This window comes from Alligator mississippiensis, chromosome 2 (genome assembly GCF_030867095.1).
Source record: "Alligator mississippiensis isolate rAllMis1 chromosome 2, rAllMis1, whole genome shotgun sequence".
Taxonomy (NCBI): Eukaryota; Metazoa; Chordata; order Crocodylia; family Alligatoridae; genus Alligator; species Alligator mississippiensis.
In genome coordinates, this window is record NC_081825.1 from 168,686,009 (window position 1) to 168,709,888 (window position 23,880).

Here is a 23,880-nt window from a genome sequence, read left to right on the forward strand (position 1 = left end):
GTTTTTCTTTGCTGTGTGTGTGTGTGTGTGTGTAAACAGTTTAATATTGAAAATGTGAATATGAATATTAAAAAATATAAAAAGCCCTTAATATTTCACATCTCTCAAGTGCACTACGATCCAAAGTAGAAGCCAGACAAATTCCAAGGGAGGGCATCTTAGCAATACACAAATATGAAGAGCCAGAGCTTCAACCAACTGTTTGCCCCCTTTGCAACAAGAGAACAAATTCTTCTCATTTGTGGATCTCCATCTATTTTCTATGTAGGGACCTCGGAATTTATTTATGTAACATAATACTTCAAACTATTCCTAGGAAACTGGAACCCACATTCACTGATATATGCCAACTACTTCCACTAAGTAAGCCCAACTGAACATGTAATGGACTTGCCTTTACTACTGCCTTGAATCCCAGGAGTGACAAAGCAGATAGAAGGATGTGCAGTTCTGGCTCCCAACCTATAACCATTTCATGTTCATACTCTTTTCAAACGTACACAGTTTTATTTACATCATAGGTAAGCAAATCAAGAGAAATAAAATTTCTACATACCAATGAGCCAGTAGCCTGCAAATCAACCGGATCTTTAAGTGAAGGAGCAATTCTAGACACATGGCAATCAAAATTTGGTGTAGGATCCAGAGCAACTTTCTTTTTGCTGGCAGGAGGTTGGATTTTTTTCACTCTCCCAAAGAGAACCTGCTCAAGTAAAGGAAAAGCTCTCAAAGAAAGATGTGCTAAATCAATTATTTACAGTGTAAGTTAAAGCAAGTGTACAGTACTAGCTTTAAATAGGAAGATTATTAGGCTTCCCCCAACAAAAGCAACTGCTTCCAAGAAATAGTAAACAAGCATATATATAAGCATATGCATTGAAAATATTAAAGTATCATGTAAAGTACCTGCTATTGGCATAACTAGATGCACAGAATAGTTCTTTTTATACACCTATTCTTACTTTGCATGATCTAAGTGTACATGATTTCTAGAATGTACAAAATGGAAGAACGTTTTATCAGATTCTAAGTAAAGTAGCTTAGAGAGATTAATGACTCTCATGCACCATAAGGCAATGTATTCTAGGGCTAGGAATAGTATTCACTTTGATAAAATGTCTGGAAGAGCCTCAGTGCATTTATGCACTTTAAAAAATTTTACCCAAGTTTTTTACATGGAACCTACCTTGAAAATCATGATGTTTTCTACTTTGATCAATTTACTTTTTGCATAACTAAGAGCAATATCCACATGTCTGAATAAATAAACTCCACAGAGGGGATTTCCTAGTTCCTTCATAGCAGATTCACCAGCACATATTCCGCCATGGTAAATTTTTGAGACTTCATCACGACGCAGAACTAAAAAGCAAAAATGCTCCTCTAGTTCTCTGCCTTGCCTTCCTTCTTCACGCATTTTAGTTCTAGTGATAAAACAAAGATTTCACATTTTGACAATGGAAACAGCTATGAGATTTTAACCATTTACATAAATACAATACACAAATATTATGTCTAAACAATGATACCAGTGGTACTGTCTGCACTCCCATTTGGGAGGCCTACCTCCCTGCAGTTCTGCTTACATCCAAGATCGACCGTTCTGTGAGATTAAATGTCTCACTGGGGAGTTTTTAAAGTATAAAATCGGAAACTATAATGCAATATCTTAAGAATGAGGCATGTGAAAAGAATAACCCTTCCTTTGAATTAAAGATGATACGAGATAAACATGAGATAATACTCCTCTAATAGGCTATTTATTTAGGCAATTGATATGCCATCCTTCTCAAAACGGTTCAGGTTAGCTTACAATACGAGAAACAGAACAACTTAAAAGAACAGCTAACATAAATAAAACAAAATAACAAAATAAATCTCCAATCCACTAAACAACATCTAGACTCTTACCTAGCTTGCTCCTGTGGCCATATGGCTGAGGGCAAGCAAAACTCGGTGGCATCTGAACCCCGAGCCTTTGGGCTTGTGCCTGCATGTAGGACAACCAGCAAATGATTTGGAAACAGCTGAAGCCCCAGGGAGGGCTGGAGGATGTTTGCCGGGAATAGGGCCACCTGTGGTCCTTGAATGACTCAGAAATTTGGGATTGATTTGGCTGATTTGGCTTGGAACATGAAACATGAGTCATGCATCTGGCTGCACATGTCCACTCAGGTGGGGGAGCTGTGGATCAGGGAGTTCCCAAAATCTGAGCTGCCAGCATCAAGAGACAGCTGGGGATGGGACAGCCAGTTGCAGGTGTGCTGGTAAAGGTCTGTGCCACATGCAGCTGTAGAATGGGAAACTCCCTGGTCCACAGCTGCCCACACCTTAAAATGATGTGCATGCAGCTGTCTGCCCATACACTGTTTCAAGATATGCGTACAATGAGTTGCACATGTGCCAGGGTGTTAGTGAGATGCTCCTTAGCCTGTGTGCAGCCAACCTGTCAATGGCACGCATGCAGCTGGCTGTATACATTTTGGAGTACAGGCACCTGTGGACTGGGGAGCTCCCCAACCCCAAACTGTGTTTACCCTTTAAAGGTCCATGGCATAAGCAGCCGTGGATCACAGAGTGCCCTGATTCACAGATGCCTGTGCCACATACCTTGAAACAACCAGCTGCATGTAGGCTAGGGCTCAGGGATCTTCCTGATCTACAGTCAGTGTGGAGTCGATGCCACATGTGGGCCACAGCACAAACAGCTGGGGAAAGGGTAGCTTCCTTATCTCTAGCTGCCTACACTACCGACCTGTCAATGTGGAATGAAATGTGGAACATTTTTGTGGCTGGCTTGCCATTTTATCATGTAATAAATTGGTTGAATATGTATCATGTCATAATTTATTGCACAATTAACACATTAACCATGCCATAAATCTGCCAGTGACCAATGAGTTGTACATGTCCAGAGAGCAGTACACTCCAGCCACGCCATTTCTCTTCTCCCTTCATATCCTCAACACTCCCTTCAGTTCTTGCATACCCTTAGCACATTCTCCTCTGCCATGGGGGCTGCCAGACAAAATGCTACATCTGCTAGCAATATCAATTTACTAGAAAAATCACCTTTTTTGAGGAGAAAAGACAAGGTCAGGCTCTCCAAAAGGAACATAGGAGGAAGAAGAATGTTTCCCATAGGTTTGTGAAGACTTTATATAAACAAATCATGTAGACAGATTAAGAAAAGAGGCAAAAAATGAAGAAACAGGATTTAAAACAAAACTAAATAGAAGTCATGTTTAATAGCAAACAAACACCAGGTAAGGACACTGGAAAGTAAGGCCCATATCATAACAGGCTTCCCTGATCATGAGGTGAGGAAGCTGACCTCATAGCATATAGGGACTATGGACAAACAATTAGAAAGGAAGGTCAAATCAAGAAAGATCACCAAGATTAATTTACTACTACTCATTTTACAGTAACCTACCTCTTTGCAGCAAACTTTTTTTCCAGATCCTCATTGTGTACCAACTGTATCTCACCAAATGCCCATAAAGACTGAAGGTTGCATCCTATGTCAAGACAAGACTGGTTCAGAGTCCGGGTGATACTACTATATTCCCTCTGATTAGTACAACACGGTGTCAGAGAAACTACAACACAATAAAGGTGAATAAACACTCTGAAATACTATTAGCATAAACATATTTTATTTATAGTAAATTCCACTAGTGTATAGGTTGACACGGTATATAGGTTGACCCCTGGCTTTCCAATTTGAAAGGCAAGTATATAAGTTTTTTTATAAGTCAGGACTGGGCTCAGCGCTCGGGTGGCGTGGCCCCATCTCTTGTGAGCAGCATTGCCGACACTCCTTCTAGGGGATGGGGCCGTGCCACTCGAGTGCTGAGCCTGTCCCTGGCGAGTGGCGCATCCCCAGCTGAGCCCAGCGCTGCTCACAGGGGATGGGGACAGGGACGGGGCTGGGCTTGGCATGGCCCCATCCTGAGAGCAATGCTGCTGGCATCATTAGCAGGGGATGAGGCTATCCCAGCTGAGCACCAAGCCTGGCCCTGTCCCCATCCCTTCCAAGCAGCACCAGGCTTACAGGGCATGGGGTCATACCAGTTGGGTGCTGAGCCTGGGCCTATCTCCTGTAAGTAGTGCTGCTGAACCCTGAGCCTGGCACCGCTCACAGGGGGCAGGGCTGGGCTCAGTGCTTGGCTGGCGTGGCCCCATGCCCTGTGAGCAGCGCCAGGCGCACAGGAGATGAGGCCATGTAAGCCAAGCACCAAGCCTGGCCCTATCTGCTGTGAGCAGTGCTACTGAGCACCGAGCCCAGCACCGCTCATAGGGCACAGGGCCAGGCTTGGCACTCGGCTGGTGTGGCCCCTTCCCCTGTGAGCAGCACTGGTATGGCCCAAGCAGTGCTGCTCGCAGGGGATGGGGCCACACTAGCTGAGTACCAAACCCAGCCCCATGCCCAACTTTTTGATGCAGCATGGTGTATAAATCAAGTTGGATTTTTAAGCCCCCAAAATTGGGCTTCAAAACCCAACTTGCATACCATGAAGTATGGTACTTCTCACCTTTCTTAGCTATTGGAAGGGAACAGAGCTCCACTCCTGCCTCCTTTCCAATGTCAGCACTCTCACCATGCAGGGGAGACTTTGTGATACCTACAATGCCAAGTCTGCCTGTTTTGAATTTGCCACATTGCTTGGGAAGGAACTTGACTTGCACTACTTACATTTTGGCAAAAAAGAGATGGGAAGCTGAATAATGTGCAGCACAACACACTGAGTCACATTTGTGAAGAGAAATGCACTCTTTCCCTGACACAAAAAGTAAGTGTACAGGCACTCGAGCAGTTTGTAGAGGAAAAGATGGTGATTCTGCCACAAACTGCTCTATGATGTTTTCTAGAACCATGTATAATCCAGTTCAAGAGGGAGGAAGGGAGAGTGCCCGGCTCCCTGGAGCTTGCTCAGCAACAATCTGTCAGGGCACTTGGCACTGCTGTCCCCTGCCCAGTCCCAGAGCAAGGGGGACCATGCAGTAGGGTCAGTCCCCCAGACCCAGGGGCTGACCCCTGCTATTATCCATACTTTTCTTGCCACAGTGAGAGTCCCGTACTTGTAGCTAGAATACAGGCAGAAGGCAGCATTTTGCCCACAGCCCTGGAACAGTCCCACAACCAGAGCTGATCCCATCCCACAGGAACCCCAGCAACAACCCAGTCTCCCCCTGTCCTCTGAACAGTATCAGGCTCCCTGGGACAGTTCAAGTGGCAGTCCCAGTCCTTCCATGCCCCTTGCAGTCCTGGGTCTCCCTAGGACTCTAGAGACCTAGAAACACTGCCCTCCCACACTCCTTGCATAGCCCCAGGTCTCCCCAGGACTCTCTGCAAGGGTGACTGGAATGCTCTGGTGACTGGAGAGGGTGGGGCTGGCAAGGGACAGCAGTTCTCTTTGTCCCTGCAAGTTTTTCAGGGCAGGGTCTGTCTTTGGAAGCTGCTGCCAGCTGGTCATCAACAGCCTGCCCCCTTCCCCCACAGAGGAGAGGACAGACTAGCAGTGACTGAACTCTCCAGGGGCTGGGGGGAAACCAGGGAGCAAGCCTCTATTGCTCCCTGACTGGACAGCTCACTCCTGTGTAGCTCTCCAGCCCGGCAGCTGGAACATCTGTATGGCTTTCTTCTTACCACATTTTTGTGATGCTGGAAATTTTTGGTGTTCAATGTGAATGCTGCCCTTACAACTGGCAGGCAGCACAAGACTCAGGTGAGACCAAAAGTCACTGAAGCCAAAGAACACAAGGCAGCAAACAGGAGTTTGCTCTGGACTCATCCCTACAGTGCAAGTTGCTTTCCTCATTCACTTGGGCATCAGTGAATATGCATCTGCTGCTTGACAGTTTGGTGGAATCTGAAGTTTTGGGGGCCCATTTAAAGGGAGCCAATACCTATTGTGAGGCCTTGTAGCCTGTTACCCCAAGTTACCCCAATGCGTTAACATGGGTTTGGGGTAAGATTATATATTGCTTTTTTATAATTTATTATTCTTTGATTCTGCCATAATTATATGAAAATTCTACCTTAGCCTTAAAAGTTATTGAATAAGATTTCTTTGCCTATCCAAATTGCTGCTCTTAAGTCTTTCAGGGTTCAAAAAATTATTCTGGCTAAACTTGGTAAGATAAAAATGTAAATAATTAAAAATAAAAGAATTCTAAAAGTAACAGAACCAACAACAAGTAGCGCTCATCCATCTGGGCATCAGCAAGACATTTTATACAGTACCATATGGGAAGTAATTCATGAAGCTGGAAGAAAGGTAGAACTAAGTAGAGGAAACATATGGTACAGAAGGAACAGACTAAAAAGGAAATGGACACAGTCAGTGTTGAAAAGTGAAGCATCAGGTTGAATGGATCAGTATTGAGACCACTCTTGCTCATATTTCATTAAATACCCCAGCACAAAAACTAGGAGCGTGGTGATGAACTTTGCTGATGACAAGGGATCCGGGTTTTCCGTTTGCCACAGAAAAACATGGTAAACTGCACATGTTCTCATTTTAAGGAGAAAAAAAACACAGAAAACGATGGGGTTTCCCTTTGCAGGCTGGCGGAGTTCCAGTCTTCAAGAGTCTGACAGGAGTGGGAGGAGGGTGATCAGGCAGGGAGCTGTCACGTGCATCTGTGCACACACAGATGCATGTAGCAGCCAGGTAGCATGAGAGCAGCTCCTGCAGCTCCCTCCATGTAAGTCATGGGGATGGAGATTGAGGCCCCCATAGTGAGGGAGGGAGGGAGTGGTGTGTGGTGCTTGGGGCCCGGGTAAGGAGTGGGACGGAGACATGGGTGGCTCATCCGGGATAGTGGGGGCTGGCTCCCCGTCACTGCGTGAACTGCCGGGGAGAGCAGGGGGGGCAGGTGCCTCCCAGATTTTTGCACATGGAAGGGGTGAATGCAGGCTGCCCACTGTAGGCTTGGGGCTACAGGAGGGCAGAGTGGGACAGGGCAGGAAGTCTTGGTGCCATAGTGTTGTGCCCCTTGAAGCTTCCAGGTGGGAACAGGGAGCCTCCATATGCCAGCATGGGGCTCCCAGCAATGGCATCAAGCCTCCCCACTGCACTCTGCCCTGCCCTGCTGGGTCCCACCCACTGGGTCATGGAGGCCCCAGGGGCAGGGCAGCATGGCAGCGAGCCCCAAACCCAGAGCTTGCACCTGCCTCCCTCCAGCCATGGGGCCCATGGGGGAGGGCAAGTCAGGCTCCGTGCTCTGCTTGGGCCACAGCAGCTGCCACCTCCTGCAGGCAGCAGTCAGGGCTTAGGCTGTGTTGGGACTCAAGTCCCTGGCCCCATATCCCTGGCAACTAGGGGCCTCCTCCAGCAAGGCTGGGGGTGGGGAATGAGGGGCACTGGCAGGGCCAGGGGCCTGTGGGTAGGGAGTGAAGTGCAGCAGCAGGAGTGGAGGGGCTGTGGGTTGGGAGTGAAGGGCAATGGCATGGGCAGGGTACTGGCATATCGTGGCTGTTCAGACTCACAAAGCAGTGTGGGAGGGACAGCAGCAGCTGAACCCGCAACCTGGTGAGTGAAGGGGGCATGGGGAGCTCCAATTTTCCATGAAAACACCCCAAATCAAACACCAAATGTTATAGGCATTTATAATTTATTTTATTATAGTGAATAAGGCACCAGTAGGCTTCCAGATTGCTTTAAAATTGTAGAAATATAAATAAAACATTGTGTTCAACTGATACATATATATATATATAAAATGGTGTTTCATTTTAATTGCAGAAAAAAAGCCACAGATTTGGGGGGTTTTGATCAGATAATTTGCTATTTTTATCAGAGAATTTGTGATTTTTGAACAGAGAATACCAGGATCGCTGCTGATGGCACAAAACCAGGAGAGATCATCAATACACAGAAAGTTTGAGATCTACAGAAAAAACTGCTGACCTTGAGCAATGGAGTACTAGAAATGGGATGAAATTCAACAGTGCAAGAACTTGGAAAATAACAAGCATGTCTGCTGTAACTTAGGGTCTCAGCTGGAAATAAATGGAAAGGAGGTGGAGAACCTGGTTATGCTACAGAATGACTGATTTGCCAATCATGAACGACACGTGCCTCCAGAGGCTGGGGGGGCACGGCCACTACCTGCAGGCGGCGGCAGGGGCAAGTGGGGACCGCCCGCAGGCAGCCATGGTGATGTTGGCAGCGAGGGCGGGCCGAGTGGGGACCGCCCGCAGGCGGCCATGGTGGTGTCAGCAGCAAGGGTGGGGGTGGCAAGTGGTGTTTGGTGAGTGGGGACCGCCCGCAGCCACTGTCCATGCTGTTGGTGGCAGCGTGTCAGTGTGTCAGCGGCGAGGGGGGGCAGCAACCGCCTGCCGAAGCTGGCGGCAGCCAATATCAGGGGGGCCCCCCTACATGTCACCTATGTTGCCAGTGTTTCACAGATGAAAGACAGGCAAATGCAATCCTACGGTATATCAAGAGAGATATTTCAACAGAGAGAGAGAGGTGTTCGGGCTATTATGGAAGTCATTTGTACGACCTCATCTGAAATACTGCAAACAATTCTAGTCCCTGCCCCATTTCATCTTTCTTGAACAGATGCAGAAAGACGTATTAGGATAATGAGACAATTGAAGAGTGTATCAAATAAGAGAAGAGTAGAAAGGCATGGAATTTTTAGCCTGGCAAAAATCTATCAGGAAGGGAGAAGAGCTATATAAATTAAAAGACAATGTTGGCACAAAAACAAATGTGTATAAACTGGCTATGAATACATTTAGAATAGTAATTAGAAGATGCCTCTCAGCCATTAAACAAGTGACATTCTGGACCTCCGAAATGGAGAGGAAGCAAAAATCCTAACCACTTTTCTGAGAGACTTTATGAAAAGTATTATATAATTAAGGTGTCTTGAGACAGCTGGGGATTCGATTCAGTGATTTTGGGGGTCTATGCCAGCCCTATGTTCTTATGTTTTTAAGAGACTACATGTATTCGGCATCAATCATGAAAGTGTCATTTGCCATAACTAGATAACACAAAGCCTTTCTGCGCAATTCAGAAGTAGAGAAAGAGGTGGTTAGCCATGTTAGCCTGAGGTCCCACCCTGCCAAGAAAAAGGATCTTCTCCCCTTCAGAAACTGACAAATGACTGTCTTTAACTCTAGGTACTGATGGTCACACATTAAAGAATATACAGTAGCTGAACAGTCTTCTGGACATATCAGTGAAATGAACCAGTACAAAAAATGTTATTTTTTACATTATTGTCAAATAAAAAGTCGGTATTTTTTTCTGAGCTTTAATCATCTATCTTCATAACTGTTAACTGAAGATAAATATAAAGAAACCCACTTGCTTTCCAGGTTCTGCATTATTACAATCTAGTGAGGACTGATGAAGTTGTGGAATAAAGCCATCTGCCCCCAATTATAGATGTAATCTTCATTTTCAGAAGTGCTCAGTGTTGCTTTTTTTACATTTTTACTGTACCTTTATCAGATGTTCTCCTTATTTTAGGGATGGTAAATTTTTTTAAAGGATCTGTTTCTAAGCCGGCAGCTGGCATATTCAATGCCTTTTCATTTAATCTGAGATTCTTCTGCACTTTTACATTATTAGCTTCCTCCATTTCCATTTTGTCACAGGCCTAAAAAAGAATGAAAGCTGTTAGAAACTAAGGACAAGTCAACTACTATTTCTGTTCCTCCATTCAACTGTATTCATTCTATCATCCTGCCATCTCTGAGTGGTCAAGGCCCACAAAGTTTCCCATGCTTTAGAAGGGAACTAAAGAATGGCCTCTTCCTAAGCCCCTTACTTCACTCATTTCCTTCAAAAATATACCTTAGCACTCTATTCTATGGCACGCAGTGGACCTAGACCAGTAGGAGTTTAGTTAATCATGACATTGCTCTTCTCCACCTCATGCATTGTCCATCTTCCTGTCGCACCCCTCCTGTAACACAGAATTCTAAGCTCTTCAGAGCCAGGTACCTAGCACAATGAACTGGGTCTCAAATGGGTTTCCTAAGCACCATCGTAAGACAAATAAGAAATGATAGAAAACAGCACCCAACTAAATCGCAGTGAATAAACAGTAAAAGCCCTTCAACTTAAATTTGTCTACAGGACTGAATGTAAATTGAAGTGAGATTTTCTGATAGTATACTTCAAACTAACTAGCACAAAGCAGTCACATCTAAATGAACAGCTGGCTTTACATCACGAACAGCTCTTTTACTTGGGGACTGGGAAGATTTAAGCACTCAGCATTATAGACAGCCATTCCATACAACTTCTGCCTTGGTCAGCACATCACAGGAATGGTCCCACTGCACATGGTAAGATGTTTAGCTACTTCTTTCTACGACCAAGAGTCAAGTTAAAAAAGGCTGATGATTCCCGTCCTACCAACCAATAATCTGCCTCTTTTTGAGTAGCTGCTGTCACTTGTAAGTCCTAAAAGGTTATTACAAGCTAGCTCCCCATGTTGCAATGTTGCATTCAAGTATATGCAGCAGCTTTGTGCTGCTGTATATGACATAGCATTACACAACGGCTGCAGCTTTGCAAGCCACTTGCCATGCTATTAAGCAGTTTTGGCTGTATCTTGCACGAGTAACAGTAACTAAAGCTGTGGTTTCCTCACCCCTGCTTGCAGGTGGAGCTGTAGAACAGGGGAAATAATTTGAAGAATGGCCAACACCTCCAACTGCTTCTGGACAGTTGCTGACCAAGAGAGAGGGGCTGATTAAGCATCAGGGATGATGCGGTAGATGTTTCTGCCGCTATTAAAAAGGTGCTGCCACCACACACTATTGAAGATTACCAGCCTCAGGATGTTTCTGATGTCTTTGCTTGCACGAACACACCAAAGCAACTGACAAAACCCAAGCACTCATGAACAGAGATATTTCCCCATTGTTCTGCAAGCTCTGATTGACCTGTGTGGTGAGTTTACCTATGTAAGCATGGACTGGTCTGGTAGGGAGAGGCAGGGAAAAAAAAAAGAAGATCACACAATGCTAGAAGTTTCAGGAACCTTTTGCCAGTTTTCCTAATGAAAAAGAATAAGTTGCCAGCCACTGCAGCAAAATAACATGGACATCAGAGTCAGTGTTCTTCCTCTAATTCTAGGAAACCTCGCTTACACCCTGCTGCCTAAGCTGTTGTAGCTTTCTGCTAACTACCACTTAGTCCAGGGCTGTCCAACTTCAAAGCAGCCAGGGGCCATGCACCATGTGGGCCACACAATGACCCCCCCACCCACACATACACCACTGCATTGCATGCGGGGTCATTAACCTCTTACTACATTACATGCATGGGCAACCACTGCATAACCCTAATCAGGACCCCTAACCGTCAGCCCCACCCAGTATGATAGGCCAGCTGGGGTGTCAGGCTGGCTGTGCCTTCATACCACCTGAGTGGTTTGAAAAGCATCTCTGTGGACCAAGACCTTGTAGGGGTGGAGAGGCTTGTGTGTCCCAATGATCCTCAGAGCTATGTTGCCTGGAGTCTTGCACTCCTGCAAGGGTCACCCATGGCAAACAGGCCTGAGCAGAGGTTCTAGATAAACCATGATCCAACCCCAAGTCCTCAACAGTGGATCAAGTGGAAAAAGATGTCTGGATCTCAACAGTTGTGTAGCATGTCAGGATCCCAGGGGTGCATCCCCACGATGCCCCCTGGTGGCTCTGACTGTGTGTGGTCCCAGTCCAACTGGCTCCTCACTGGGCCACTCCTGTCCCAGGCCCCTCGCTGGGCCATTCAGGCCAACTGTGCCCTGCAGGGCACCCAAAGCCTTAGGGGCTAATCGTGTGGCTCTAATCCTCCCTTACACCATACCCAAGCCTCACAGGTGTTACAATAATGACGTTCCCCTGTCAGGGCTTTGACCTCCCACCCTTTACTCTATCTAGGCCTTCTAGCCTGGGCCCACTGTATCAGACCTGGCTTTGAGGCACAAACTCTGGTTTGGCCTTTTCAGCCACCAGGCCCCTAGCCTGTATTTGCTCACACCCCTCTGGGGCACCAGGCCCCTGGCCTGTCTGGCTCTGTGGCCTTGCACTCTGTCCCTCTCTGGCTCAACAGCTGCTCATGCCTTCAGCCTATCCCTGGCAGGGCTCAGGGCAATTGTGCGCCCCACAGACACCAACGGGACTCCATATACCGCCCCTAAAGTCCTAACCCAAACCACTGGTGTAACTAACATAAACATAAGTCCCTGAGCTATAACATAAACAACAACAGTGGAAGCATCCCTCCGCTCCCTTAAGAGGACAAACCTTTCTTCACCCCTTGTGCTGGCATACATCCCAGCCTGGCCTCCCTGTAAGCTCCCCGTGCCTCAATGTACCTGCAGGCAGCAAAGCAGACAGTCTAGTGTCCTTAGGTAGCTCTCCTGGGCAGGAGCTCCTAACCCTGTGGCTGGCAGGGCTAAACTGGCTTGCTAGCCCAAACCCAAGCTTATATCCTGTCAGGGCCCTGCCCACTTCTGGTCAGTAGGCTGCCTGCAGATGCCTGTCAACTGCCTGATTTGCCCTGTTTCCCCAGCAATTGGCAGCTGTAGCACCCTGCCTAGCCTGCAGTGCTCCCTGGCTAAGCTACTTTTATCTTAAAGGAATAGGGAGCCCCAGGCTCTCTGTTACAGGTTGTAAAGATGGAAGAAGTCTGCAGCAAGATGGACACCTCATCTCAGCAGGAGGAGGAGCTCCTACAAGCCAAAGCTCAAAGGAAGATCTGGGAAATCAAAAACCAGTGGTGGCAAGATAAAGCCAAGAAGACTCAGGTCTATGCTGACGAACATGACATGCATAGCTTTTTCCAGGGAACAAAAGCCATGTACAGCCCAACTTTCCACAGTCCTATTTCCTGCAATTGCAGTATGGCTCATTGTTCCTTAAAGACAATGAATCTATCACAGCTAGATGGAAAAAGCAGTTTGAAACACTCCTGAACTCTGATTTGACTGTGGTGGATACCACCATTGAGTCCACCCCCCAACACCCTGAAAGAGGATTCCTTGCCAACCCTCCTATCCTAGAAGAAGTCTTGCATGCCATCAAGGAAACCAAAAACAATAAGGCTACTAGACCAGATGGCATACATGCTGAAATCTACAAGGCTGGCAGCAACTAACTGTTACTGAGACTCCTTCGAACTTGGAACAATGACAGGATCCCTGGGGACCAGAGGAATGCCAACACAGTGACCATCTTGCACAGCCACTGGCGGGAATATTTGAACGCTCGTGGTGCACGGGCCAAGTCCCGGAGGACTGGAAAAGGGCCAATGTGGTTCCCATTTTCAAGAAGGGGAGGAAGGAGGACCCGGGCAACTATAGGCCAATCAGTCTCACCTCCATCCTTGGCAAAATCTTTGAAAAAATTATCAAGGCTCACATTTGCGAGAGCCCGGCAGGACAAATTATGCTGAGCGGAAACCAGCACGGGTTCGTAGCAGGCAGATCGTGCCTGACTAATCTAGTCTCTTTTTATGACCAGGTTACGAAATGCCTAGACACAGGAGGAGGGGTGGATGTCGTATACTTAGACTTCAGGAAGGCCTTCGATACGGTATCCCACCCCATACTGGTGAACAAGTTAAGAGGCTGTGGCTTGGATGACTACATATTCTGGTGGGTGGCGAATTGGCTAGAGGGTCGCACCCAGAGAGTCATGGTGGATGGGTCGGCTTCGACCTGGAAGGGTGTGGGCAGTGGGGTCCCGCAGGGCTCGGTCCTTGGACCGATACTCTTTAATGTCTTCATCAGCGACTTGGACGAGGGAGTGAAATGTACTCTGTCCAAGTCTGTGGATGACACAAAGCTATGGGGAGAAGTGGACACGCCAGAGGGCAGGGAACAGCTGCAGGCAGACCTGGATAGGTTGGACAAGTGGGCAGAAAACAACAGGATGCAGTTCAACAAGGAGAAATGCAAAGTGCTGCACCTAGGGAGGAAAAATGTCCAGCACACCTACAGCCTAGGGAATGACCTGCTGGGTGGCACGGAAGTGGAAAGGGATCTTGGAGTCCTAGTGGACTCCAAGATGAACATGAGTCGGCAGTGTGACGAAGCCATCAGAAAAGCCAATGGCACTTTATCGTGCATCAGCAGATGCATGACGAACAGATCCAAGGAGGTGATACTTCCCCTCTATCGGGCGCTGGTCAGACTGCAGTTGGAGTACTGCATGCAATTTTGGGCACCGCACTTCAAGAGGGATGCAGATAACCTGGAGAGGGTCCAGAGAAGGGCCACTCGTATGGTTAAGGGCTTGCAGACCAAGCCCTACGAGGAGAGACTAGAGAACCTGGACCTTTTCAGCCTCCGCAAGAGAAGGTTGAGAGGCAACCTTGGGGCTGCCTATAAGTTCATCACGGAGGCACAGAAGGGAATTGGTGAGGTCTTATTCACCAAGGCGCCCCTGGGGGTTACAAGAAATAATGGCCACAAGCTAGCAGAGAGCAGATTTAGATTGGACATTAGGAAGAACTTCTTCACAGTTCGAGTGGCCAAGGTCTGGAACGGGCTCCCAAGGGAGGTGGTGCTCTCCCCTACCCTGGGGGTCTTCAAGAGGAGGTTAGATAAGCATCTAGCTGGGGTCATCTAGACCCAGCACTCTTTCCTGCCTATGCAGGGGGTCAGACTCGATGATCTATTGAGGTCCCTTCTGACCCTAACATCTATGAATCTATGAATCTTCAAGAAAGAAGATAAGTCTGTGTGTGCGAACTATTAAGGTATTGCCCTCCTTTCCATAGCAGGGTAAATCCTTATCTGCATCCCCCTGAACCATCTTCTACCTCTTGCTGAAGAAGTCCTGTCAGAATCTGTTTGGTTTCAGACCATCCCATGGGGCAATTGACATGGTCTTTGTTGCCCACCGGGTCCAAGAAAAATATCAGAACCTGCATACAGCCTTCACTGACATTACTAGGTCTCTGATTCCATCAATCATGAAGACTTGTGTAAAGTACTGACCAGATCTGGATGTCCTAAAAATACATCAAGGTCCTGAGGCTTCTCCATGACCAAATGACTGCGCTCATTCTTTGTAGTGCAGTGGGGTGAAGCAAGGATGAGTCTGAACTGGGATCAAGCAGGGATGAGTCATCACCCCAAACTTTGTTCTCCATTTTTTGATAGTCATCTTGGTTCTCATTTCCTTCTGGAATTGACACTGAATACCAAAATGATGGAGAGCTCTTCAGTCTGGGACACTTTTGGTCAAAGATCAAAATATACAAAACAACCATCCCTGACCTTCAATACACCAACTCCACCATTTCTGCACACGGTGAGGAAAACCTCCAGGTTGTGCTGGATCTTTTTTGGAGAAGCCTATGAAATTTTGGGCCTCTCTCTCAACACTGAGAAGACTAAAATGCTCTATCATCTTGTCCCAGGCCATGAATGTGAGACCTCCCTCCTCCAATATTACTATACAGGGAAAGACCCTGGAGGTAGCGAGCACTTACCCTACCTTGGTAGCCACCTCTCTCAGAGAGTGAACATTAATGAGGAGACTCAGCACAGGATCTGGTTCCCCAAGTGCCTCATTTGGGAAATTGCTTTGGCATAGATTTATTCATCATGATCTCTAGAAAGGCACCAAGATCCAGGTCTACCATGCAGTCACCATCCCCACCCTCCCCTATGGATGTGAAATGTGGGTGACCTATTGTCATTATCTCAAGAGCCTGGAGAGGTATCACCACCAAGTCTTAAAAAAATCCTGTACATAAAATGGGAAGATTACCACACAAACATCAACATCCTTGCTGAAGCCACTGTTATCAGCATTGGGTCAACGATCCTCAAGCACCAGTTTTGATGGTGTGGACATACTATGTGGATGCCTGACTCACAAAACAAGTGCTCTACTCTCGGTTTAGTAACAGACTGGAATCTTGCAGCGGCCAGAGGAAATGCTTCAAGGATACATTGAAGGCATACCTCAAGAAAACGGATGCTGACATCAAGAGTTGTTAGTTGGCTGCCAACTGACTCCAATGCCACTGCAATCTCTACCAAGCAGCAGCCCATTTTGAAGTAAAGTGTCTTGCCCTCAAGTCACAGAAGAGAGAGAGAGCACGCAGAGGAAAGAAAAGGAGAGGAATCCCAGCTTGTAGTCTACTCTCCCCTGCAGAAAAACCTGCAACATCTGCAGATGGATAGTGTGGCTCACGGATTAAACTCTCTTAAGTCACCTCAAGATCCATCAATGAGCTGTGGTAAAAAAACATCCTCAAATTGAGGGACTGATGAAGAATGGTTTAAAAGAGCAGCAGAGCCCCAATTTAATTTAAGTCCACCCATAGCAACTGACTGCAGGCTGCTCAACACATATATGTCTAAGATGTACATTGTCTTGTTCCTGAATACCTGGTTCTGGTCTTCTGGATTGTGACATGATGCAGAATTTGGATCTATATTCTACAGGTGGTGATACACCTATCTAGGAAAAGCAAGGCATGATATGTAAATCCCATGGTAAAACTGAACAAGGTACAAAAGATGGCATCAGAAACAACCTCTTTTTCCTAATAAACCACCTAGCAATAAGACACAACATGGAATTTCATAATGATCTTTTAAAGATTCACTATCCAGCAAGCATACTTGAAAAATACTCCTGTGTCAATAAATTTACAACTAACTTCTTGAACACTGTAAAGAAACTAACTATGGCTGCATCTATATTTGTGCTTACTGCAGAGTAGACTAATTAGCTGTGGAGTAAAGCATCACTGTCTACATATGCAACAGTATTAGGCCACGATAAACTAATTAACACCACCATAAGACAGTACTTCTGGGACAGTACTATCTTACGGCAGAGCAATTAACTGTAATTAAATGCATGCACAGATGCTGACCATGGGCATAAATTGCCAGACACACTCCTGCCTGCCACTTAACCACATAGCTCCACATTGTCAGCAGCCTCATGCCCCAGCCAGCCCCTCCACTGCCCACACCTGGAGCCCAGGGCAGAGCAGGGCAGGAGCAGCTCTGGCGTAAACTCCTCTACCCCGACTCAAATTGCTGCTGTCCCGGGTGCACTTGTAGACACTGTGCCTGGGAATAGTTTACTCTGGCTCAAACTGCTCCGGAGTTTATCACTTTGAATTAATTGCGCATATAGACATCCCTATAAGTACCTTCTATTGTACATTCAAAGTGCTAAGAGACAATCCAAACCAAAACTTTGTGTCTGAATTAAAAACACTGCTCATCTTGCACTAGTGCCTAGAAGACACAATCAAAATCAGGGCCCAGAGAGTTTGTGGAATCTCCATCTTTAGAGCTTTTTAAGACCCAGGTAGACAAAGCCTTGGCTGGGATGGTATCATTAGGGATGGTCCTGCTTTGAGCACAGGGCCAGTCAAGTGCAGGTGCCACATGCAAGACTCATATTGACAGCCACGTGCACTGCGTGCAGCATGAGTCCCAGATAAGGGCCATGTGGCACACAGACCTGGCCCAGATCAGGCCCATACACTGGCCCCACACTCTGGAGCCAGCATATAGGGGCAGTCTGGTATGGGTACCTCATGCAGTGCGTGCCTTGTGTCAACTTTATGCTTGAGCCCTGGACTGGTGCTAGCACACTGCACAAGCTGCCAGCACTGGACCAGCCCTGTGAGCTGTCTCTGGCATGTGGGGCCAGTCTATGGGTCCAATCCAGCCCAGAAACCACCCTTGTCTTCTCGGCAAGCCTGCGGGGCTGAGGGAGTTTGACACCCCTGCAGCAGATGATCAAATTAAATCTATAAGTAGACAATTCACAGAAAGCTATATTTTAAAATATGATAAAGAAGTCACTGGGAAAGAAAAGACTAATTACATTCACCCAAACAGGCTGATAAACATCTCAAATCTTTGTGAATTTAGGTGCACAGAGTGACAGGAATTGCACACTCTCAAAACCACACTATATCTGTGGCAGTGGAGAGCCTACCCTTTTGACAGATGTAGAAGTTAAGCACTGTGCCCTCTTTAAGTGCCAGTCCAATTCCTTTTCCCCTATCTGCTGCTGCTCCCTGTCCAGTGTTTATTCATTCTTAAAAACAGAGTAATCAATAAGTAAAGCAATCACATTAATACAGACCACATAGTCACTGGATTTAATAACAAAGAATGCAACATCCAAGGTTCATTCACCTGCAACTCTACCAATGTCATATACGCCATGACCTGCTTACAATGCATATCTGCTGTCCACATTGGACAGAGTGATATCTCTATGTATAAGAATGGATGAAGAATGATCTGACATCAGCTGGAGAAAGGCACAAAAGCTTGTGGCAGAACACTTCAATCTCCCTAGACACTCTATTGCTGACCTCAGGATTGCTGTTCTCAGGCAGAAATTTTTTTTTAAAGTTTGAACAGGAAACTGTGAAACAAGAAATCATCCACAAACCAGACAGTGATAAATAGAGTTTAAACACAGACTATGGATTGTTACCTGATTACCTGGATTAGCTTTTGTCCCATGGGTTTAATGCTTCTCTCCTAACACTACAGCTCTCCCCCCCACACTCTTTCTCCCTACTTGTCTTTTATATTTTAATTTCTCTCTCCTTCTTATATTCTGCTTTCTGCACATCCTTTCATAGCAGCCCATGAAAGCTTATGATCTCTCTATATATCCTATTTAGTCAAAAACCCAGAGGCTGAATTGATTCAATCTTTGCAAGTTAGTCTAAATTGCATAGACTGAACAGGTAAATAAGTGAATATTCACTACTGATTCCAGAAATGCAGCCACATGTCTGCAGTGGCTCAGGCCAGAAGCTGGGGGGCTGCTAGAGCATACCTTCCAGCTTGCTAGCCACTGTCAAAGGAAAGGGAGGGAAGCTGAGAGGGAAGCCCTAGGAGGCTTCCCTCCCCTCCCTGCTTGAGTGGCTGGGGGGCAGGGTTTAAAACCCCACTCTGGCCCACAAGTGACCCCAGCTGGGGACTACCTGGTTGGGGGGTAAGGAGGTGGAGGGGAAGCCCTCAGAGGCTTTTCTCTCTCTTCCCCACTAGAGCAGGCCAGCACAGGCCGGGTAGGAGGAGCCTCTGAGGGCTTTTGCCCCACCTCCCCACCAGTGCAGGCCAGGGTAGGAGTTTAAACCTCCCTCCCCCCATACTCAGCTGGCCGGGACAGGCCGGGGCCTGGTTCCCCCGCTGTCCCTACTCTCCTCTCCTGCTCAAGCAGAGGGGGAAAGGGGGGGAAAAGCCTCTGAGGGCTTCTTTCCTCCCCTCCCCCCTTGCCGGGCAGACCCCAGTTGGGGTCTGATGCTAGGGCTTTCCCCCCACCCCCTCTCTGTCAGCCAGAGCAGTGATATTGCTCCAGCCTTGGAGCAGAGGCAGGGAGGACACTGCTCAGCTGGAGCAGGCAGCACCGCACCAGGCTGCAAAACATCTTGGGATGCTGTGGGACTGTGAGTTACCTTGAACTGGGAGGGGATCTGGGACTGAAGTTCCGTAAACTGGTTAGACCTAAATCAGTTAAGTCTGATACTACATCCAACCAGGTTTATCTTAAACTGGTTTAACCACTTTGAAAGCAGTTTATGAGCATTGAACTTCTGTTCTGCTACAGGTTTAAATTGGTTTCTGATCACTTGGTTTATGCGTAACTTCTGTCCCTAGCATAAAGGGGCATCTATATCTGCCTTGGCTTCTGACCAACTTCAGACTAACAGGGCTAACTACCTTTCTATACCATGCGTCTCCACAGGAGGGCACTGCTAGCACACCTATGCCAGCAAAGCTTGTAGTGCAGCCAAATCCTTGTTTGTCAGTTTATGGTCATAGCTTAAAGTGCAGGAAAGGGCACAACAGCAGACCTGCTTTTTTTACTCCCTGCAGGTTTCTCTCTCTGCTGATGGCAGAGGATGATATGAAAAAACGTTAAAAAAATTGGTCTGACAAGGTAAGAAGGGAAAAAAAAAGTGAGGAATGGAAGTCAACACTCATCACAAGAATCCCCCAAACATTTGCATCTACTGGTCTGCAAGAGCAGTAATGAAAATAAAAGCTCTACATTTCTCATCATTACAAAATGTTTTTGCTCAGGTGCATATACTAGAAATGTAGTCCCTTTCCAATGACTGTTCCATAGCTCTAACAGTGTCCCATCACTCTGGGGGCCCCCATGGGCTCACACACAAATATCGTAAGTCAAATTCTTTTATTGCTCTAGAAACAGGGCCCAACTTTCCACAAGGGCCTCCAGGGCCATTGCACATCATACCTGACACTTCTGATCACTACTTGTATTCGTCTGCACTGACAGCAAATGTGTAGTCAACATCAAATCCTCACTGTTATATTGTAACTTGATACAGGGTTGGGTTTGGGTTTTTTTGTTTTGGGGGGGGAGTTGGGGGGGCTTTTTTTTTTTTTTTTTTTTTAAAGAGAAGACAATCATGGAGAATAGGTTTAGGTTAGAGATTAGAATTTTACAATTAGGGTGGCTGAAATCTGGAACCAACTTCCCAGGGAAGTGGTCCTTACCCCTACCTTGGGCAAATTCAAGAGGAGGTTGGATGATCACCTGTCTGGGGTCTTGTGAACCCAGCATTCATTCCTGCCTGTGGCAGGGGGTCAGGCTAGATGATCTGATCAGGTCCCTGAAACTATAAAACTGTGCTCACCCCCAAAAGGTGAACAAAACCCACTCATATAGCAGCCTATTGGAAAGTAACTCATAGCTAAACATATATAGATCTATCTTTCTTTTAAATACAGTAGGTGTATGAGAACCAGACTTCTTGTAATAAAAATCTTCTGGAGTGGACTGTTTTCTAGCAGTACAACTTGAGTGAGAGCTGCAGGGTCAGGCTCTTTAAAGTTAAGAAAGGTTTGTTTAATATACTCTCATGCATTCATTATAAATCACATAAGTTCTTTTGCTCTTTTCAAGTTAATACATTGAGTGGTAACTATTTAACCTAGGAACGTGAATCTCAGAAGTCTATGTTTTCACATCTCTGAGACATGAGGTTCCCTAGGCAATCAGAAAACACAACAAGCTAAAATGGACAATTTAAATCTAAACTATGTTCACTGCTACTCTGTTGACAGCTATAGCTGTGTTTTCGCTCACTTTTTCATCTATAGTTATTAAAAAAACACCTAGGATTAGTTTTAAAGTGTGATAGTTAGAGAGCCTGTGTACTAGATTGACTGCATGTTTCAGATTTAAGATTCTTACTGTACTGCAGGGAACACTAGAAAAGACATCACAGTGCCTTTAAAATATAGCTAGCTGGTACATATTAGAAAGATCAGAAGCTTGGAAAAGTAAGCTTATTTTCTGATTAATTTCTTCCCATATCCATTCTATTAATTTCAAGTGATGAAAAAAGTAGGCTGAACCTTCAGATACTGCCTAAACAACTCTTATGTTTCAAACCCTATGTTTTGGTTGTATCAACTTCCAGAACTGCAGTACAGAAGGAAGTCCAAATTATTTTCAGGTGAGATGCCCAGCTAAATGTAAACAGTGGACCCTTGTGCAATTGTTAGGAAAAAAAATTGAAAATACCTGTCAAGTATTAGACAGTCGGGACAGCATAGTATGTGACACCACCCGCACGTCCCGCAGATCACATAAAACCCTTTGTTCCAGTAGGTCAGATGCTGAAAGGCATTAAGGGAGTTTGTCCAGCAAGTGTTAAAGCAACTCAGCCCCTCTCCTGCTTTCAGCCAAGATGTTCGAGCAATCACCAGGTGGAGTCCTGTTCCCACAGAAGTCATCAGGGCCAAGTATAGACACGACACTTTTACTGGTATAAGTAACTGGAAACCAGCCCACACCCATAACAGAACTGAAGTTTGGCATGCACAGACTGGTGTAAAAATGACAAAACCCAGTCTAAGATTTGCCCCGCAATCAAAAGGCAAACGTGTCTTTTGTTTTCGACTGACCTACAGAAAACCACATTTCATAGAAGTAGGGTTGGAGGGGACCTGAGCAGATCATCTAGTCCGACCCCCTGCCCTTGGCAGGAATGAATACAGGGCTCTTACGACCCCTACTAAGTTTCAGCTCAAATGACCCCAGCTAGGTAGTTATCTAGCCTCCTTTTAAAGACCCCCAAAGTAGGAGCCAGCACCACTTCCCTTGGGAGCTGGTTCCAGATCCAGCTTGGATCTATTCTGCCTCCGTCTGTATCCAGCGTGGGAGTTTTGCCATTCCCTGAAACCGGAGCCAGGCTTAGCCCCAATTTCCCTGTACCTTCAAAGGCGACCTGAACAGAGCAGGCACTGAAGGAACTTCTAGGGGTGGAAAAAAACCCACCCCAAAAGCTTGGCATTCTCTTGGACTCCCCCGTCCTACCTTTGGGGCCAGGGGCCACGTCCTCTCAACCCGGGTTTCGAGTTCGGCTCGGGTCCTGAGCCCACGAGCGCTCGGCCGCTACACGGGCCGCGGGGCGGCGGGGGCAGCCACACACCGCGTGGCCAGCATGCCGGGTTTCCACCCCGAGGGCAGCGGCCGACAGGAGCCCCCGGCCCAGGGCGCGGGGGGCCACGCGGGCTGCAGCACGAACCGCTCCCTCTTCCCCGGCACCACCCGCACCCGCGGCCCCGGCTCCGCCGCTAGAGCGCTCCCGCCACGCCCCTCGGCAGCCGCCCGTCCGCCCGCCCGCGCTCACGCAGACCCACATCCAGGCTTTTAAGAAAGGGGGAGAAGTGCAGCTAGGGGCGCACGTCGTGGCCTGCAGCACCACGCACCTTTTCCTCCAGTGGAAAGAAAAACCGGGAGCTTTAAGACCGAGCAGATGGGGATGGGCGCTCACTGCCACACACCTGACATGTTAAGATTATGTATTCGTGTTAGGAAAAACAAAACAGAACAAAAACTAGTCAAACTCCTCAGAAGATGTCATGGCATGAGTGCTGTGGGTGTCATTAGTTAAATGTGCATCCCGTCCGGCTTCATAAAGCAAAACCTAGCCTCAAGCGTTGGGACAGTGTCTCTTGTGCTCTGCTGTCAGTCATCTCAACACCTGAGTTAAGGTTTGTAGCATTGGCGAGGCATAGGGGACCCTGGCGACCCTCTGCAAAAAGCGCCACCAACACTGCCAGCAGTGCCTGCAGGTGGTTACCGCTCGCCACCTCCCACCTTGCCACCAGCACCGCCGGCAGCGTCTGCAGGCGGTCACCAATTGCTGCTGGCCATCACAAACGCTGCAGGTGGTCACTGACTGCTGGCCGGCGCTCACCACCCCCACCGCTAACAGCACCACAACTGCCTGCGGGAGCTCCCCACTCACCACGGCCATGCCCCAGCTGCCACCACCGCCACCTGCAGGCGGTCACCATGCCCCCCCAGCCTCCAGGGGCACGCAGCATTCCTGGTTTGTAGCTAGAGAAAAACAGTCTCCAGGGCTTTGAAAAACAAGAGACATTTACCAGGAATGGCTAAGAGAGCAAAATTGCTGGAAAAAGGATAGTTTGAACAGTGTAACAGCAAGACCATTACAAAGGGGAAATTAAAGAGATTAGCAGGGATCAGGGAGATGGTGATGAGCCATGAAGTCAATTGACTCACTCAGGGCTGCCTGAACAGAAATGCCACTGCCCCTCTCAGGCAGCTGGTTTTAAAGTCTGGGTGGAGCAGGAATCAAAGGGGCATGCAACTGCCACACTGTACACCCCCAAATCCAGTCTTGGCCCAAAGGCACCCTGGCGTTATCCCCATAGAGCACACACTGGGCTGCACCCCTTCATTCTCCCCATGTCACATGTATTGCTGAGCTTCATGTGATGCCCCAGCACTGCATATGTATCACATCTCTGTATCACAGGCCTGTGCCCTATCACAAGCAACACTAAATCCCCATATCACATTCCTGTCCCACAGAGATGCAGGCCCAAAATCACACC

At 47.2% G+C, this 23,880-nt stretch overlaps 1 protein-coding gene across 4 annotated transcripts in view; it reads right to left on the reverse strand.

Annotated features, from left to right (window-relative positions):
- The window catches only part of TEX15 (testis expressed 15, meiosis and synapsis associated), a 74,410-nt gene extending 51,845 nt beyond the window's left edge, over positions 1–22,565 (reverse strand). Inside the window, exons 1-5 of one of the 4 annotated variants that reach the window (XM_019493545.2) lie at positions 22,331–22,563; positions 9,471–9,627; positions 3,437–3,602; positions 1,187–1,424; positions 557–703 (exon numbers count right to left, since the gene is read on the reverse strand). In XM_019493545.2, the coding sequence (XP_019349090.2) occupies positions 557–703; positions 1,187–1,424; positions 3,437–3,602; positions 9,471–9,615 (696 nt within the window). In that variant the 5' untranslated portion in view covers positions 9,616–9,627; positions 22,331–22,563. Of the gene's footprint in view, positions 1–556; positions 704–1,186; positions 1,425–3,436; positions 3,603–9,470; positions 9,628–21,535; positions 21,952–22,330 lie in introns of those variants that run through there. The other 3 variants (XM_014607378.3, XM_059722384.1, XM_014607380.3) reach the window with 3 other exon arrangements.
- Between the last annotated feature and the right edge of the window lie 1,315 nt (positions 22,566–23,880).